Source organism: Falco biarmicus, chromosome 1 (assembly GCF_023638135.1).
Source record: "Falco biarmicus isolate bFalBia1 chromosome 1, bFalBia1.pri, whole genome shotgun sequence".
Lineage (NCBI taxonomy): Eukaryota > Metazoa > Chordata > Aves > Falconiformes > Falconidae > Falco > Falco biarmicus.
Genome location: NC_079288.1, coordinates 36,531,075 through 36,545,053, shown reverse-complemented (window position 1 = coordinate 36,545,053; position 13,979 = coordinate 36,531,075). Strand labels below are relative to the sequence as shown.

The 13,979-nt window shown below is 56.5% G+C and overlaps 2 protein-coding genes and 1 long non-coding RNA gene across 3 annotated transcripts; 2 read left to right on the top strand and 1 right to left on the bottom strand.

The window, feature by feature from the left end:
- Positions 1 to 144: 144 nt before the first annotated feature.
- Positions 145 to 2,864, bottom strand: PEBP1 (phosphatidylethanolamine binding protein 1). Its single transcript, XM_056350070.1, has 4 exons — positions 2,686 to 2,864; positions 2,263 to 2,372; positions 1,562 to 1,662; positions 145 to 1,074 (listed from the first exon to the last, which is right to left on the bottom strand). Exons 1-4 carry the CDS (start codon positions 2,818 to 2,820, stop codon positions 857 to 859), a joined length of 564 nt encoding a protein of 187 aa, XP_056206045.1. The 5' UTR covers positions 2,821 to 2,864; the 3' UTR covers positions 145 to 856.
- Positions 2,865 to 3,991: 1,127 nt separating this feature from the next.
- Positions 3,992 to 13,917, top strand: VSIG10 (V-set and immunoglobulin domain containing 10). The gene is made up of 8 exons (XM_056326620.1): positions 3,992 to 4,172; positions 5,531 to 5,815; positions 9,521 to 9,802; positions 10,707 to 11,000; positions 11,549 to 11,659; positions 12,117 to 12,129; positions 13,021 to 13,181; positions 13,344 to 13,917. Exons 1-8 carry the CDS (start codon positions 4,088 to 4,090, stop codon positions 13,403 to 13,405), a joined length of 1,293 nt encoding a protein of 430 aa, XP_056182595.1. The 5' UTR covers positions 3,992 to 4,087; the 3' UTR covers positions 13,406 to 13,917.
- LOC130143747 (uncharacterized) lies at positions 4,180 to 5,182 on the top strand. Its single transcript, XR_008819852.1, has 2 exons — positions 4,180 to 4,524; positions 4,564 to 5,182. It is a non-coding gene; the product is annotated as an uncharacterized LOC130143747 (long non-coding RNA).
- Positions 13,918 to 13,979: the final 62 nt, after the last annotated feature.

The window sequence follows — 13,979 nt, the reverse complement described above, 5'->3', positions numbered from 1 at the left end:
GCACTTGTTTCAGGCAGCACAGGAGGGCGGAACTCCTGTCAGAGGCTCCAGCCTCTTTCCAGCAGGCGGGAGGGGAAAGGACCCTGACAGCGAGCTGCTCCTGTAAGCACTCCCCTTGTCCCCCAAGAAGACAACCACACCATCCACCTTGGTAAGTTTTTTAATTGCACTGTGAGCAACCAGCACGTTAACATCGGGTCACAACAGGACTTGAACAAAACAAAGTGGTCTCTCAGCTTTGAGTGGCAACAGAGAACAGAAAGTAGTGCTACCAACCAGCTGCCCTGCCTCCTCCTACCAGCTACACCTTCACTGCCTTAGTGGTTCGCTTCAGTGAAGTGGAGGCGCTGGCCAAATACTTAAAGGTCAAAATAAAAAAATAGGAGGAAAAAAAAAGGGGGGGGTGGGGAGGTGTTTCCCTTAGACTGCCATCTCCTCGCCTGGGAAGGGGAGAGTACACAGCCAGCACCAACCCAGAAGTGGTTCTGTACCCACAGCACTGCCACATAATACCATTTCAGTACAGCAGAAACACTCTGAAGTGACACTAATTCACAAAGGCTTTGGCTTCCCTTAAGCAGGTGGGCCTGGAGAAGGTGGCCCTTCCAGACACCTTGTCAGAAGCTCATCTAGCTAGCGGTCACCTGTACCTATGGGAGTCAGCTGAAGCACAGCAAGGTCTGGATCATGCCACATGGAAGCGCGTTCAGGCCAGGGACAGCGACAGTGTTACAGTTCCAGGGGTCAGTGCGGGAGCAGTTGGGTTCAACTCACTAATCAAACAGAACTACAGCGATGTGCTCCAATCGGCCTGGTCTCCAGGGGTGCTGCACGGTGCTTCTTCGTGTTCCTCGCTCTACTTCCCCGACAGCTGCTCATAGAGCTTTGGCACATAGTTATCCCACTCTGCCTGGTAGCAAGTACCAGCCACTGGCACCCCCAGCCCATACTTGCTGCGGAAAGAAGCCACCTTGAAATTCCCTCGTTTGTCACCAGAGCGATTAGAGAGGATGGGCTCGTTGCAGGTCAGCTGCTTTGGCTGCTCGTACACCAGCCACACGTAGCGGTGCAGCCCTGTGGGGAGGAGACAGCAATATGGGTGCCAGTCACCTGCAATTCCCGGGTTTAAGGTTTGCTCTGAAGCAACTCCAGGGGCACAGGGAAACACATGCCTGCATTCTTCAGGATCAGAAGTATGATGGAGCTAAGGGAGCTGAGAGAAGATGCACTAGATAGGCTTGAATAGCTCATGTCCTGTCCAGGCTACTGCTCCCCCCCCACCAGACAGCACTGCCTACCAACTTCAGGCAGCACAGACCTGCCTACCAGACAGCAAGGGGACAGTGGTGACATGTTCTCATGCTGGCTGTGGCTGCATGCAAGTGCAAGCAGTCCTGTGTAGGGCCCTCCTGCAGCGCAGCACGCCCTCTGCCCAGCCATGCAGCACATGCCAAGTAGGCAGCCAGTTCGCTGCAGGCCTGCCCGCCTGGCCCTGTGCACCGCATTTGATCCACACAGCGCTGTGCTCAGACTGCGGGAACAGCTGCAGCTAGGTACCAACCTGTTCCTTTGGGAGGTCCGGAGCCAACGTAATCCGACAGCACAGTCCCGCTCCCCACGTCATTGCCTTTCATGTTGGTCACCAGGAAGTGGTGCCATTCCCTTAAAAAAGAAGGCAGAACCCGATCAGACTGCATCGCAGCCCCAGCTAAGGCCCTTCGTTACTCCCAGCTGCTGCTTTTCAGGGTAACTGAAGCTAAGAGCCACCACCGCTTTGACAAACCCAAAAAGTCCTTGAGCAGGTACTGCCCTATTCAAAGTGCAGAGCTTGTCAAGACCAGCTCTGTTATCCCACCTTGTGGATCCAGGAAACTCAGAGCCTGATCCCTAAGCCTGAGTATTCCACACACTTCTGAGCCTGACTTGAGAAAAAGTGAGCTGGTGCCATGTTTCAGACTCCACTGCTAGCACAGACTAACCTAATTGGAAATCAGACACCTGCCAAATTAGAGCGAGCAGCAGATGCTGTGCTTCTCCAAGCTACAACACACCTCCAAACACCCCTGGCAACAGCAGCTGCTTCCTCCTGTGCTGTCCCTGTCTCAAGGAGAGATGCAAGGTCACCGTTTCTATCCCAAGCTACAGCTACACTGCTGCACCTTAGACAGAGCATGTTCCTGACCTCCTTCTAAGCCTCTGCTCGGACTGAGAGGGATGCTCCATTTTCCCCAGGCAAGACAGGGAGTTGCCCGCCCTTATTACCTGAACTTTGGATCCTTCCTACTGGGTGCATCCGGGTCCGTGAGAACCAGGGTGTAAAGCTTCTGGGGATCACAGCCATCCCACTCAATGCTGGTGGGGCGGTGCTGGACCTGGAGGGATAACAGCGTCAGCAGCAGCCAGCCCCGTGCCTGCACCACCCGCTGCACCGCACAGGGAGGCCACCTGCGGCCAGCGCTGGCAGCCACACCCGGCTCCAGGGCCGTTCGTGCCAGCTCGCACCCAGCCTGTGAGAGCCCACGGAGCACGGGGGAGGCCAGCAGGGCGCGGCACCGCTCCGCGCCCCCGCACCCCGCCGAGCTCACCCCGGGGCTGCCCCAGCCAAGGCGCCTGAGGCCCGGCCGCCTCCCGCCATTTTGCCGCGCCGCCCTGCGACACACCCCCGAGCGGGGGGGCCCCGCTCACCTGCGTGGGCGTGAGCACCTTGCCCAGTTCATCCACCTCCACGGCGCCATACTTGACCCGCAGCGGGTGCGCCGGCTTCTGCTCTACCTCGGTGAGGCTCAGCGGCCCGCTCCACAGCCCCAGGTCCACCGGCATGGCTGCGGCTCTGCGCCCCGCTCCGCGCACTGCCCCGCACCGCGCTCCCATTGGCGGAGGTGCTGCCCGAGCGCCGGCCCGCCCCCGCCCCTCCTCGCTCCTATTGGCGGAGACGCCGCCACGCTCCGCTCCCATTGGCGGCGGCGCGCCGCAAGCCTTTCCCCGCTCCCGCTGTTAGGGCGCCCCCTGCAGCGCCGCCTCGGTTTCTGCGCAGAGCGGTTACCTGGAGCGGCGCTGCTGCCGTGGCCGGACGCGCGTTGATGTGCCGCGGGGGGCTCCATCGCCTCAGCCCGGTGTGTGACGGCCGTGCTGTGCCTTCCCCCAGCGGTAACGTGGCCTCAGGAACCAGAGGATACCTGCGTGCTTTACAGCCCTCGCTGCGGGGTTATGCAGAGAACTCTGCGTTACTACATATAACAAATCAGCCTGGAAGCTGCTGCCTGCAGTAGTGGACAATGCAGGACCATTGGGTCCACTTGGCACCAGTCAGCAGAAGAAATCCTGTCATTGGGACAATTTAACACATCTGCTGCTGAAATTTAACAGCACACTGGCTGTGCCTTGTTACATTCACCACGGGGAATCCTGGGAAAACCTTTAAAGAAACTGAAAACGTTCATAGCTTTCCCTTCCCTTGTTGCCTGCTGCCTTGCGACCCCTCCAGCTGTGGAGCAGCTCATCCCTCACCCTGGCTACCTGCTCCCTCCTCTCGGTCCCTCCGAGCTGCTGCCTGCTTTTTTTTCTGTCTCCCATACCCCAAATCACACAGTTTGTGGCACGGTTCATAGTCATTTACCACTGCTCCCCGCTCCCACTGCTTCTGGGGTGTCTCTAAGCGGTCGAATTATGGGCGAGTTCCCTGGGCGGGGGGGTTCGCTTGCTGCCTTCACTTAGCTTTACCCTCCGGGCACAGCACCCTCCCTGCGCCACAGGCTCCCGCTCCTCCGGCCGCCCCCGAGCTCCGTGCCCGGCCCCAGCACAGGGAGAGCGGCCCGGCTGCCCGGGGCTGCCCAAGATGGCGGGGGGGCGCCCCAAGGTGGCGAGCGGGGTCGGGGGGGGGCGCCCAAGATGGCGGGCGGGGTCGGGGGGGGGCGCCCAAGATGGCGGGCGCCCAAGATGGCGGGCTGGGGCGGTGGGGACTGGTGCACGACCCCCTTCACGGGCCCCGGCGAGCGGGCCCGTCCGCCCTGCCCTGCCCGCTGGCCGGGGCGGAGGCCAGGCAGCACCGCCTCCCCGGGGCGGGCGGCTCCGGCGGCGGCACACGGCCATGCGGCTGCCCGGCGGGACGCTGCCGGCCCCCTTCTTCCTCGCCCTTTGCGTCTGGAGGCTGGTGCCGCGCCGGGAGGCCGCAGGTAGCGGGGCTGAGGGGAGGGGGCAGCCAGCGCCGGGGCGGCCCTCAACGCCCCTCGTACCTCCGCCCGCCGCGCTCCTGAGGGGAGCCCCCCAGCCGGCCCTCGTGCTGGTTCCTTTTCTTTAAAAGTACAATTTTTGTGTCGAAAGTAGCCAGATTCCCTTGGGAAACGAGGCGGGCAGGCGCCGAGGGGCTGCTGGGTGAGGGGGCTGCTGTGGACCCTGGCGTTGGCTGTGGGGTGCGGGTGCCATTTGGGGGGGGAAGGGCAAGCAGGACAGGCCAGAGGGGGACACCGGCCCTCGTGTCATCATCCTCGGTGGCCGCTGTGACATGGGGGCGGCTCTGGACTCCCGGTTGTGTGCTGGGCCCCCGGTTGGGTGCTGGGCCCCCAGTTCAGTGCTGGGCCCCAGTTCAGTGCTGGGCCCCAGTTGGGTGCTGGGCCCCCAGTTCGGTGCTGGGCCCCCGGTGCGGTGCGGGATGGGGCTGCGTGGGCCAGTGCTCCAGCAAGCGAGTGACTTTGTGTTTGACTCTGTAAATTATTAAGCGATCGATAAGAAGCTGCCTTCTGTGTAACTATGCAAATTATTAAGTTGATGCTTGCAAATTGTTTGCACCTCATCTATAAGGTGCCCCTAAGGCCATCCGAAGAAGACACCAAGAAGATAAAGAGGAAACAAACTGGTCCTCGTCAGCTGTCGTGTGCGCTGCTGCCCCGAACAACTGCACGCAAGCGGGACAAAAGTTCGTAAAGAGGAAGACGTCCAGCCTTCATCAAAAAGAACCCCACAGAAGACCACCAAGATGTAGCACACAAGTGCCAAGAAGGCATTCCTTTATTTTGAATAAAACACTGCCCACTCTCGGATAGTTAATGAATACATAAAAACGTGTTATGGATATGTGTAAGATGAGTGTATGAAGCAGGAGTCAGGAAAGAGACAGAAAAGGAGCGTGTTTGGAGGAAATACCCCCATACACCCAGCCCTGAATAAAATCCCTGCTTGATAGTCATACGACCGCTGAGTTCTTTGCGAGATTTCTGGGCTTCACTGTGACCCACTGTGGTTCGGGCTCCTACACTGCTCTGGCTCCTCAGTCACTCGTTTGTTGCCCTCCTTTCTCAGCAGAAATAGCCCATCCTTGCTTTCCTGTTGAGCCTTTTAAGATGTGTACCTCTTCTTGACTGTGTGTCTGCACTGAATGTTTTCAGTTGCCAAATACCTCTTGGGAGATCCTTGGACAGCAGCCCCCCTAACAAGCCCCAGAGGGCTGGTCTGTATCAGATGTGCAGGGCATTGCTGGCAGAAGAGGGCTTTACCCGTTCCCTACATCCCTGACACTGCCCCTTCTGTTTTGCAGGAACAGAAGAAGTGGTCTTCGGAAAGGTTGGAGGAAGCGTCCTCCTTTTATGCCGAAATGTCTCCAAAGAAGCAACCGAGGTGGTCTGGTTTCAAGGGGATCCGCACTCTTTCCCCCCGCTCTTCTCCTCGAGGGTCGCCTTCCCACCAGACATCCGTTTCTCCCTGGTTGACAACAGCGCTCTCAGCATCACAGAGCTGCGCCTGCAGGATGAAGGCAACTACACTTGTAGGGAGGTGCTGAACAAGACGGACCACGAGCACAGAGTCCAGCTCCTAGTAGGCAGTAAGTCTGTCTCACATCTGTGAATTTCCTCCCCACAGTCTCACAGGTCCCCAGATTCATCTGGCACTGGTGGAAAAATTATGTGGAAAAGGGCAGGGTGGCCGTAACGTGCAAAATCTGTGAGCGGGCTGGTACTACTCAATTATGCATGCACTCACAAGCTCCCAGAGACATGTCTAAATGGTCTGTCGAGGCTCAGTTGTGTGCAGTGCAGAGGACAAAATGCCAGCTGTTAAGTCCTTGCTGTGTCTCTTCCGTTCTTCTTCACTGGTGATGATAAACCAGGTTTTTTGACAAATCTTTTGTATCCTGTAGCTGTTCCAGGGTGGCCCTTTGCCTTAGAATCCGGCTGACTTGAGCCTTCATAAATCTTAGGATTTATGGAGGCTGCTGCTCACCGTCTTTTTTTCCCTCAGTTGAAATAAGTGTTTGAAATATATGAGCTGGGCCGTTCCTTGTTGCCATCCTTTCGGTGTGAGAGCGGAGGGTCCTCAGCTGGTCAGTTGTCTGTGCTGAGTCTTACTTACAGTGCAGCCTTCTGATCTTGATGGAAAGGCCGCATTCCTCAAATTTACTGCTGGGAGCCCTGTCCTGAGAGATTCTGTTAAGCAGCACAGGCCATTTTTTCAGCCTTGTTACCTGTTGTGTCTTTTGGTGCCCTTTCGCATTTCCATCTCTATTTCATTAATTCATTCTCTTAGAAATCTTCACAGCACGGGTGGAAGATTAGGCTGGAGAGCCACTCAAGTCAACTACTTTGCACACCACTGGTGCAGGTCCTTTCTGCTTCTGCCAGGGAACCATTATCTTGCCTGGATGCCTTGTCTCCTGTGGGAACAGCCCTCTCCGGATTAGCAGGGAGCACAGCTCCTGTGGCCGGTACCACTCTTGGTGCCTTCACCAACTCAAATCACATGTGACGAAGGCTCTGGCCCCTCACACCTGGGCTGTGACCTCCTGTCCTTTACACCAGCCAAGCCCATGTTATAGGGTTGAGGAGGTACTGCTGCCAGTTTGCCTCTTTCACGCACACTGTGCTCTGTCGGTTCCTTGTTTTCTTGCTGGATCTTTCCGTCAGCACCTGCCATGCATAAGACCTGTTTTCTGTTTGCATTCAGGGTGTTCCTTCCTTCTTGGTGTTTGGTGGAAGATGTGTATTGTAAAAGTTATACCTGTTCTGTAAAGATTCAATCTCTGAAAGTTCGCATGAATAAAAATTCCCTGCCTGGGGCAGGGAACCTGCAGATAGGGTTTGGAGGGTCACAGAGGGCTGGAGTGAAGGAATTGAACCTGAAACTGCTGCAGAGAATATATGTGTAGGTATGGGGCTTGGGAGGGGGGAGCCCTAAATCTGGAGCACTGGTGCAAAACACTCAGGAGCAAAAGGTATCCATGGCATGCCAAGTGTTGGTGCCGCAGTCTGAACTTCATTAGTTAGCATGGAATTAATGTGTCAGTTAATTTCCCAAGGGTACAAAGGTGAGATGGGACACTGATGTGCCCTTAAATAGGTGAGAGGAGTATTTCTGGTGGTGCTTTAGATCCGCAGAAGCAGCATCAGGAAAGGCCAGAAGTTGAAGCTTCTCAAACTCAGAGCAGAAGCACAGGCCCTGCAGTGCTGGTACTGGAACAATTTAGCCTGGGCTGGAGTGAACATCTTGGATACAGACTTGGCACCGCTATAAAAGAGCCACCCAGGTTCTGTAGGCTCCATGTGGAAGTTACCAGTTGACAATCTTCAACCCATCTCATGGTTTATACTGAGAAGTTCTCTTTTTGCTAAAAACTGCATTTTAAAAACCCACAAGCTGTAGAGTAAACATCCTAGCAACATAAAGGTGTGGCCCTGCCTCGAGGTGCTGTTCTGTGTTTGGTTTGGGTGGGAAGCTCGTGGTGTGAAGGAAACACCGACTGCAGAGCTCCAAGGGATTCCTTGGTATGTTTGTGTGCAGTTTGATGTAAGTGGCTCTTCCATGGGCATGAGGTCCTTTTTGCTGGTGTTCTGTGAGGGGGTTTTCATTGCGGGGGGGGGTGTGTGTGGAGATTTTTAGGGTTTTGGTTTGTTACCGTTTAAGGAACAGATCTCTGTTAGCATTTAGACAGAAGCGTAGAGTTATACTGGGAGAGCCTGGGAGTTCAGGATGTAAAGCTGATGGCTTCAGGAGGCAGGTTCCTGGAACCACAGAAGAGAAGGTGCAGCTCTGTGGCTGGATGTCCTGGAAGGGCTGTGTCCACCTCTTGACACAGGGTAGTTTCTGGTGACTCAGGCTGACAGGTTGCTGTAACGAACCACAGCCAGGATTTGGGATCAGTTATGAGACCTCCCCAGAGCTGGGACGGAGGAAGCAGTGTAGGGAACTTTCCTGCCAGACCTGGATGGTTTCAAAGATCATAGGAGATGTGTGTATGTAGTTCCTGGAAAGCCAAGCCCTAAGGAGGTATGTTCTTGTAGCTCACATGGGGTTTTGCCACAATAGTTTCTTTTTTTAACTCATGTCATTATTTTGCTCCGCAAAATAAACATCAGGCATCCCTCTGACACCGCTTGTGGGGGGCTTGCTTTGGCAGTGTCTGATCTCTCTGTGGGGTCTTGTTCAGCACTGGATTAAGCAAGTCAGCCACAGTGGCACAGTGTGTTAATTCAGCCTGGATCAGAGTCCAGGATCCCTATGGCTGCTAAACAAACCTGTGCGTATCTGCGCACGTGTGTGTGTGAAAACACAGCTGATGGCAGAGAGGCAGGAACTCATACTGCCCGGAACGTGAGCCCTGCTCTGCCCGAAGGGGTTGGTTGCCCTTGGGTTTCTGTTAGCTTCTGACCGGCTCCTGGCACCCTGTAGTTGTTTCTGTACTGAGATAACATAGCCATGGTGGTTATGGAGTGGCCCTGGCACGAGGCCAGCGGTGACTTACGCTGCCTCTGTTCTTTGCTGGAGTTTGTCCCCATCGTGCAGCTTGGTGCGGACACAGCGTGTGGTGCCTGGCCGAGTAAAATTGTCTGGCCCCACATGGCAGTGACAGTGGTGGTGGGAAGGAGCGGAGCACACCAAGGTTTGGCTTCAGTGGCACGTGTCTGTGGGCCTGACCCTGCCAGCTGGAGTCACCAGGACTCCCTGTGGGCAGAGCGTCTTGTATGCAAGGAATAGCTTCCTCCTCAGTGTGCTGGGCTTGCTGGGGAAGTGCTCCAGCTTTGAGCTGGTGGCTCTAAGAAGCTAGTTACTTGTCCCTGGGCAAGAGCTCTGATGCTTTCCGTGTTCCCTTGGGAAATCCAAGTGCTTGGATCAGTGATGGGGAGAGGCAGAGCCTTGTTCTCAAGCAGTGTGAATCGGTGTCACCCCTTGTAGCTGTGGCATCAGGACCAAGGGCAGCATGGAGATTTTGTTCTCCCACTGCATTTTTAGCTGCTTATCCCATCTCCGCTGGATAAACCTGTGGCAATAACGTTTTGCCTCCCTGTGCGTTGGTCCCTCAAGGCTCGGCTGTGGTGGCTGTGGCAGCCCCCTGCTTGGTCGCTGTGGCTGTCACTCAGTTGTGCTCCCCTGGGGCTGTGGGAGACAGGTAAGGGAGCAAGATAAGCAGGGAAACCGGGAAGATTTTCAAGAGGAATGGTGGCAAACATGAGCACTTGTGGGGGGGTTCCAACCCTGAGACACGGAGAGCTGTAGCCTGGAAGTGTTTCTGACCATGTGCTGTTCTGGCTGATAGATCCGCCGCAGTCAACCCCAAAATGCTGGGCTGAGACCTCCTCGTCAGGGCTGATGCTGCAGCTGTTTTGCAGCTGGCCTGGGGGGTATCCCCACCCCACCCTGCACTGGAGAGAAGAGGGGCAAAATCTGGAGAACTCAAGCTGGGTCATCAGCTCCACAAGCTCCTCGGACACCCATGTGGAAACGCTGAACAGCTCCCACCTCTCCCACCGCAAAGTATTCAAGTGTGTTGGGAGCCATATCGTCAAGCAGGAGGAGCCTGCATGCACTGTGGAGATAAGTGAGTTGGCTTGCCTGCCTTATTAACTACTAATGAGCCTGCTAATGGTGGGGCAGACAGGTACCCTGGTCATTCTCTGCCCTCCAGAGCATTAAAGCAGTGGTCAGGCAAGCCACGGGTGCTTGCCGCAGGGGGAGATGCTAACAGGGCAGCCTGGCAGGGTTTCGCTGGCGTAGAGGTGCCTGCACCTCTGCAGGCCACAAGGCACAGAAGTCCGGCAGCTGAGATCCACTGCAGCATAGTTGCAGGTGAGTTGTGTCTGGGGTTCATCTTCAGGGGCCGACAAATCTCCTCACACCTGGCTTCTCACCTGCGTGAGCCCTCATGCCTGTGTTAGAGTGAGAGGTGGTTTTAGTGCCTTGCTCAGCTTGAGATTAAGTTTGGAAGGGCTGGGTTTATAGGAGAAGGGTCGTGCGTGCTCCCAGACCCCCTTCAGGCATCTGAGGGATCTGACAGAAGTGGCTTTTGGAAACCTGAGCTGCGTTTATCCTCCAAGGGTTGTCAGGGCTACACAAGAAGCTGCGTTTATCCTCCAAGGGTTGTCAGGGCTACACAAGAGCTCCGCTGATCCCAAGGAAGATTACTGGGCTGCCTTTGTCCTCTCTGCCGTCTTCCCGCTGACTACCCTCCAGCCGTTCTTCCCTGGGGATATAAAGACAGGTGTCAAAAAAGGGACTGAGCAATGTGAAGGTTGCTCAGATCACTCCTTGGAAGGCTGCTAAGTCTTCTGAGTGAGCTGAATGCCAAATCCACAGCGCTCAAGTCCCAGACTCCTGTCTGACTTCCTTCTGTTAATGATTATTAATCAGTCAGGTGGCTGATTGCTTGTTATGTTGAACTCCTCCATTCCCTCCTTGACTCTTTCTTTATTCTTTCTTTCTTTTTTTCCACTTGGGCTGTTCAGAAATCCCTTCACTGGAATCGGAGCCCCCGAAGACCTGCTTTGTGGGTGACAATGTGACCTTGACATGCCGTGTGACCGAGAGCACCCCAGCAGCAAGGCTCACCTGGCTGCGGGGCATCACCCAGCCAGAGGTGGAGATCCAGCCTGGAGGGAGGTACCTCATCACCCAGGAGGGCAACGTGTCCCGGCTCACCATCCGGAACTGCTCCCAGGGCACCGACGGGGGCTGTTACATCTGCAAGGCACAGAACCCCGTGGGGCTGAGGGAGCTATTCGTCTGCCTGACGGTGAAGCGTGAGTGGGGCTGCCTGGGGTTGCTGTGGCAGGGATTGAGGAGTGGGGACGCACCTCACTGGGGCTATTGGCGAGCCCGCGAGGAGCTCTGTTTGCCACTAAGAGCCCTCTTTGCCTGTTGATGCTTTCCGTACTCTTACAGCAAGCACAGATGCAGGACTGGGTCCCTTTGGCCCAGGGTGAAAAGGCCTGATTCTCCTCACCTCAGCGCAGTGGGCCTGAGAGAGGTGCATCCTTGGTCCTTCCGGGGGGTTGTGAGCACAGAGGAGCACCTCTGCAGGCCACGCTGCTCAAGGTGCCGTGGGCAGGGGTTGATACGCTTCCACTAAATGCACGTAGCCACAAAAACAGGGGCCTTGCTCTGGTACTTTCTGTATCGATGAAGCATGAGCGCCTGAAACCCTCACCCCTTGTGCTGGTGAGACTGTTGCAGCGATGGGAAATGGCAGCTGAGACAGCACCAGGACCTGCTCTATTACTTGCTCTGCGAATTCCTCATCCGTCCATGTCCTGGTGACAAGCTGGCCTCCTGTGTCTCCTCTCCACAGAACCAGAGAACATCGTTGGGGTCGTGGGTGCAGTGGTGGTCCTGTCCCTGCTGGCTATTCTCACCGTCACCGGGGTCGTCCTGTACTACAATCCCCTCCTGTGCCTGAGAGGTAGGAGCTCTCCTCTGCGCAAGCCAGGGAGGGGGTTACTCCTTCCTGGGGTGGCCTGGTTTTATCCCTAACCTGCTTGTCCATTCTGGTGTGCTGGAGTCAGCCGCTGATGGTCACCGCAGCCCTTGGGCCTCATCCTGCTCCTGGTGAAAACCCTGTCAGCCCTGGAGGCAGATGGGTTGGGAACACAAGGCTCTTCCCCAGCTGCGTGCTTCAGGCACCTTCCCCTCGTCTCCTCCAGGGAGCTGTACTGTGATGGGCTTCTCCGTGTGACCTCCCTGATGCTCTTGTCGCATATGTGGGCAGGTCACCTTCGCCTCTGTGCTTCTGCCTGTGGCTGCCAGAGACCATCCCGCTGCAGGCAGGATTGACAGGGTAAAACCAGCAGCACTGCCCGAGGGACTGCAGCAGGACTGGTTTCTGACGCTGTCTTTCCCTTCCCTTCTCTCCCATTCAGGTGCTGCATTCAGGTGAGCTGATTTTCCGCAGCCCAGTCCCACCTGGCCTCACTAGTGTGTCTCCTGGCAGGGATGATCTGGTAGGGTCAGGAATCCGCCTCTGAGGCAGGAGCTGTCCCCAGAGCAAAGCTGTTCTTCCCTGGGGGCTGTGCCTCCCACGGGAAGGGAACGGTGCCGCTGGGTGAGACTTGGCGTGGCTGCGGGAGCAGGAGGTGGAGGGGAGAGAGGGGAGCACTTGGGCAGAGCAGGGGTGGCATCCCTTTGGGGTTGTGCAGGGTCGGTGCTGGCAAGGCTCCCGGTAGCGTGGGAGTTGCCGCTCCTCGGTGCGGGTGAGCCCAAAGACTTTGAGCAAATAGAAACAGCGATCTGCAGCTGCTCTGCGCGGGTGGTTTCACCGTGTCCTTCCCCTCTCAGGTGGGATGTCTGGTAGCTGCACACGAACAAGTGCCGCCTTGGGGTTCAGGTGCACCAGATTTCTTCTCTGCTTGCTGCTCACACCACTCCTGGCCCTGCTCCTTTCCCTTGCCCCTGTTCCCACGGCTGCGGGGCTGCGGCATGGGAAGACTTTTCTGAGTGCCTTTGCTCCCCATCTGTGCGGGAGGGGGCAATAACTCCGCTCAGGAGGGGCTCACGCACTTTGGTGCGTGAATATTTGTGGTTTGAGGACTTCAGAAGACAAACGGGAAGCAGTGCTTAATGCCGTTGGTGGTGTTGCTGCCAGCAGGGTCTGAAACCAGCTGTTCTTTGAACATAGCTGGTGTGGGATTGGAAGAGTCCATCAAAGCTGGTCATTTTGGTGTAGAAGGTTGTCAAAGCCAGGGGAGGCACCGGCTGGAGGGAGGGGTGAGGACAGGCTGCCCTCAGCCTCTCAGTGCCTACCTCCCCTTGCTCTGCTCTTCACAGGAATCAAGACTCAGGTGATGTGCTAGTGCTGGTGGACTCGGAAGACGATGATGAGGGGAGGGGGGAAGAGGAGACCATGAGCAGCTCCACCAAGCATGAGGCGCTGGCACTGGTCAATGGGAACAGCGCCCAGACCGCTTACCTCAGCCGCCTGACGGAAGGTGAGCCCTGGTACCCGCCTGCTGGCAGAGTTCTGGGGTGGGAGCCGCCTGCTCTTCTGCCAAGCTGCAGGTCTTCCAGGAGCAGCTGCTGGGGCAGGAAGAATTCCTGTTGTCTGGCTTGTCGGCTTTTGCTGAGGTGCCGCTGCTCTGTGCCCTGCATAGGTGACGATGGCGAGCAGCACAGCAAGGTGCCTCCGCAGGAAGCGAGGGGAGAGGAGATGTGAGGCTCGTGGTTCCATCCCTTCTTGCAGAAGCACACAGCACCCGGCTGGGCGCCAGCATCGAGCCCGTCCTCACTGCAGCGGGGCCGGGCGCAGGCCCGTAGCATCCTGCAGTGGGCTGGTTCGGTCAGAGATCCCCTCTTCTTTCTCCACTCTCCCCCAGCTTTCACCCTGCCCTTTCCCAGCCACACTTCTCCATTTCTTCTCTCCTCTTTTCATGTTCCTCTTTGTCTCAGGTGTCCTTTTTAAACAGGGTTATGCCCAGCGCAGGCAGAGACTGGGAGGTGGGTCCCAGTAGCCTGCTTTGATGCCTGTGACAGACTGGAATACCAGTATGGGGTTCTGGCTCAGTCACCACGAGCGCTGCTGGGGTTGTGGGGAGCGTGATGGAGAGGATTGCCGCGGGGCCGGGGAGGTCCTGGAATAATGGAAGAGACAACTGGAGCACATGCAGGACATGGGTGATGCTAACTAGGCAGGCTTAATTGTTTTTGTTATAAATATTTTTTCTCCTAGTCCTTCTGAAATACCGCTCCGTGTCTGAGTTGGGAGTTAGTCTGTACCTTGTGGTGTGGTG

Excerpts from the sequence above, each read along its gene's own strand:
- PEBP1 (XM_056350070.1), bottom strand. The coding sequence starts at position 2,820 with ATGCCGGTGGACCTGGGGCTGTGGAGCGGGCCGCTGAGCCTCACCGAG. Across the intron at positions 1,663-2,262 it reads AGGAAGGATCCAAAGTTCAG|GGAATGGCACCACTTCCTGG; the intron begins GTAATAAGGGCG and ends TTCTTTTTTAAG. Across the intron at positions 1,075-1,561 it reads CGGACCTCCCAAAGGAACAG|GGCTGCACCGCTACGTGTGG; the intron begins GTTGGTACCTAG and ends TCCTCCCCACAG.
- VSIG10 (XM_056326620.1), top strand. The coding sequence starts at position 4,088 with ATGCGGCTGCCCGGCGGGACGCTGCCGGCCCCCTTCTTCCTCGCCCTT. Across the intron at positions 4,173-5,530 it reads GCCGCGCCGGGAGGCCGCAG|GAACAGAAGAAGTGGTCTTC; the intron begins GTAGCGGGGCTG and ends TCTGTTTTGCAG. Across the intron at positions 5,816-9,520 it reads AGTCCAGCTCCTAGTAGGCA|ATCCGCCGCAGTCAACCCCA; the intron begins GTAAGTCTGTCT and ends TCTGGCTGATAG.